Source organism: Triticum dicoccoides, chromosome 4B, assembly GCF_002162155.2.
Source record: "Triticum dicoccoides isolate Atlit2015 ecotype Zavitan chromosome 4B, WEW_v2.0, whole genome shotgun sequence".
Taxonomy (NCBI): domain Eukaryota; kingdom Viridiplantae; phylum Streptophyta; class Magnoliopsida; order Poales; family Poaceae; genus Triticum; species Triticum dicoccoides.
The window spans coordinates 380,284,556-380,285,475 of record NC_041387.1 but is presented as its reverse complement, the minus strand read 5'-3'; the positions used below and the strand labels follow the sequence as shown (position 1 = coordinate 380,285,475).

Below are 920 nucleotides of genomic sequence, written 5' to 3'. Positions count from 1 at the left end.
AAAAGACACGGAGTTTGATGGGCGTATGCATCGCCACGCACGTACCTGAACCCAAACACGGGGCGGAACGGCGGGGGCAGGTCGGAGACACAGCGCAGCGCGTACGAGTCGCCGAGAGGCCCCATGGCGGCCATCGTCGACCTCCTGCAGAAACCGAGCGATCGGAGGTGAGGAATCCGGCACGAGGAGTATCGTCGAGCACTTGACGCGCGCCACCGATGGGAGCCGAGTCGCCTTAGGATTTCCCGGCCGAATCGAGCGGCACGAGCGAGGTAGGAGACGAGAGGGGGAGGAGGAGACTATTACTAGGTGGTGGAAGTGGAATTCGAGGTGCTGGGTGGGTTCGACGGGAGCGAGAGCGGAGTGGCTGCTTCGCGAATGGAAGGAGAGGGCGACTGGAGAGAAGGGCGGGGAGGGAAGCCGGGGTATGGAGATGCTTGCGGTGGTGTCTCGAGAAGGCGAGGCCCCAGCCGTTTGTGATTCAAAGTTTCAAACTGTGTCGTGGATTTGTGTTGGCCGAATGCCAGAAGCCGGGGGTGCTCACGGCCTCGCATGAAGCAGCCAAGTACGGACCATTCAGCATCTTTAGCAGATACAGTAAACCGGATCTTCCAGTAAAATAACCATTGGTTTATGGGAGGAAGGCCATTTTACCGGTCCGAATATATTTGGTTTATGGAATGGAGGCCATTTTACCGGTCCAAATAGATTTCTTAAATTCGTCCGTCCTTAATATTTTTTGTGGGATCCTAGATACGCCGGCCCATTTTCGTCATATCTATAGGATTCCCATTGTTTTTGCTGGCTCCCCTTTCCCTTGGCGCGAACCTAACATCCGGTCGCTTTCTACCTCCCCTTTTCCTTCGAGCTTCAAATTCTTATGGCCGGTGATGGTGTTGGGCTTGAAGGGAGTTTTGCTT

General features: G+C 55.3%; 1 protein-coding gene across 2 annotated transcripts in view; it reads right to left on the bottom strand.

The window, feature by feature from the left end:
• The window catches only part of LOC119296216 (ATP-dependent DNA helicase MER3 homolog), a 9,540-nt gene extending 9,020 nt beyond the window's left edge, over positions 1-520 (bottom strand). Inside the window, exons 1-2 of one of the 2 annotated variants that reach the window (XM_037574614.1) lie at positions 307-520; positions 46-144 (exon numbers count right to left, since the gene is read on the bottom strand). In XM_037574614.1, the coding sequence (XP_037430511.1) occupies positions 46-134 (89 nt within the window). In that variant the 5' untranslated portion in view covers positions 135-144; positions 307-520. Of the gene's footprint in view, positions 1-45 lie in introns of both variants that reach the window. The other variant, XM_037574615.1, reaches the window with a different exon arrangement.
• Positions 521-920: the final 400 nt, after the last annotated feature.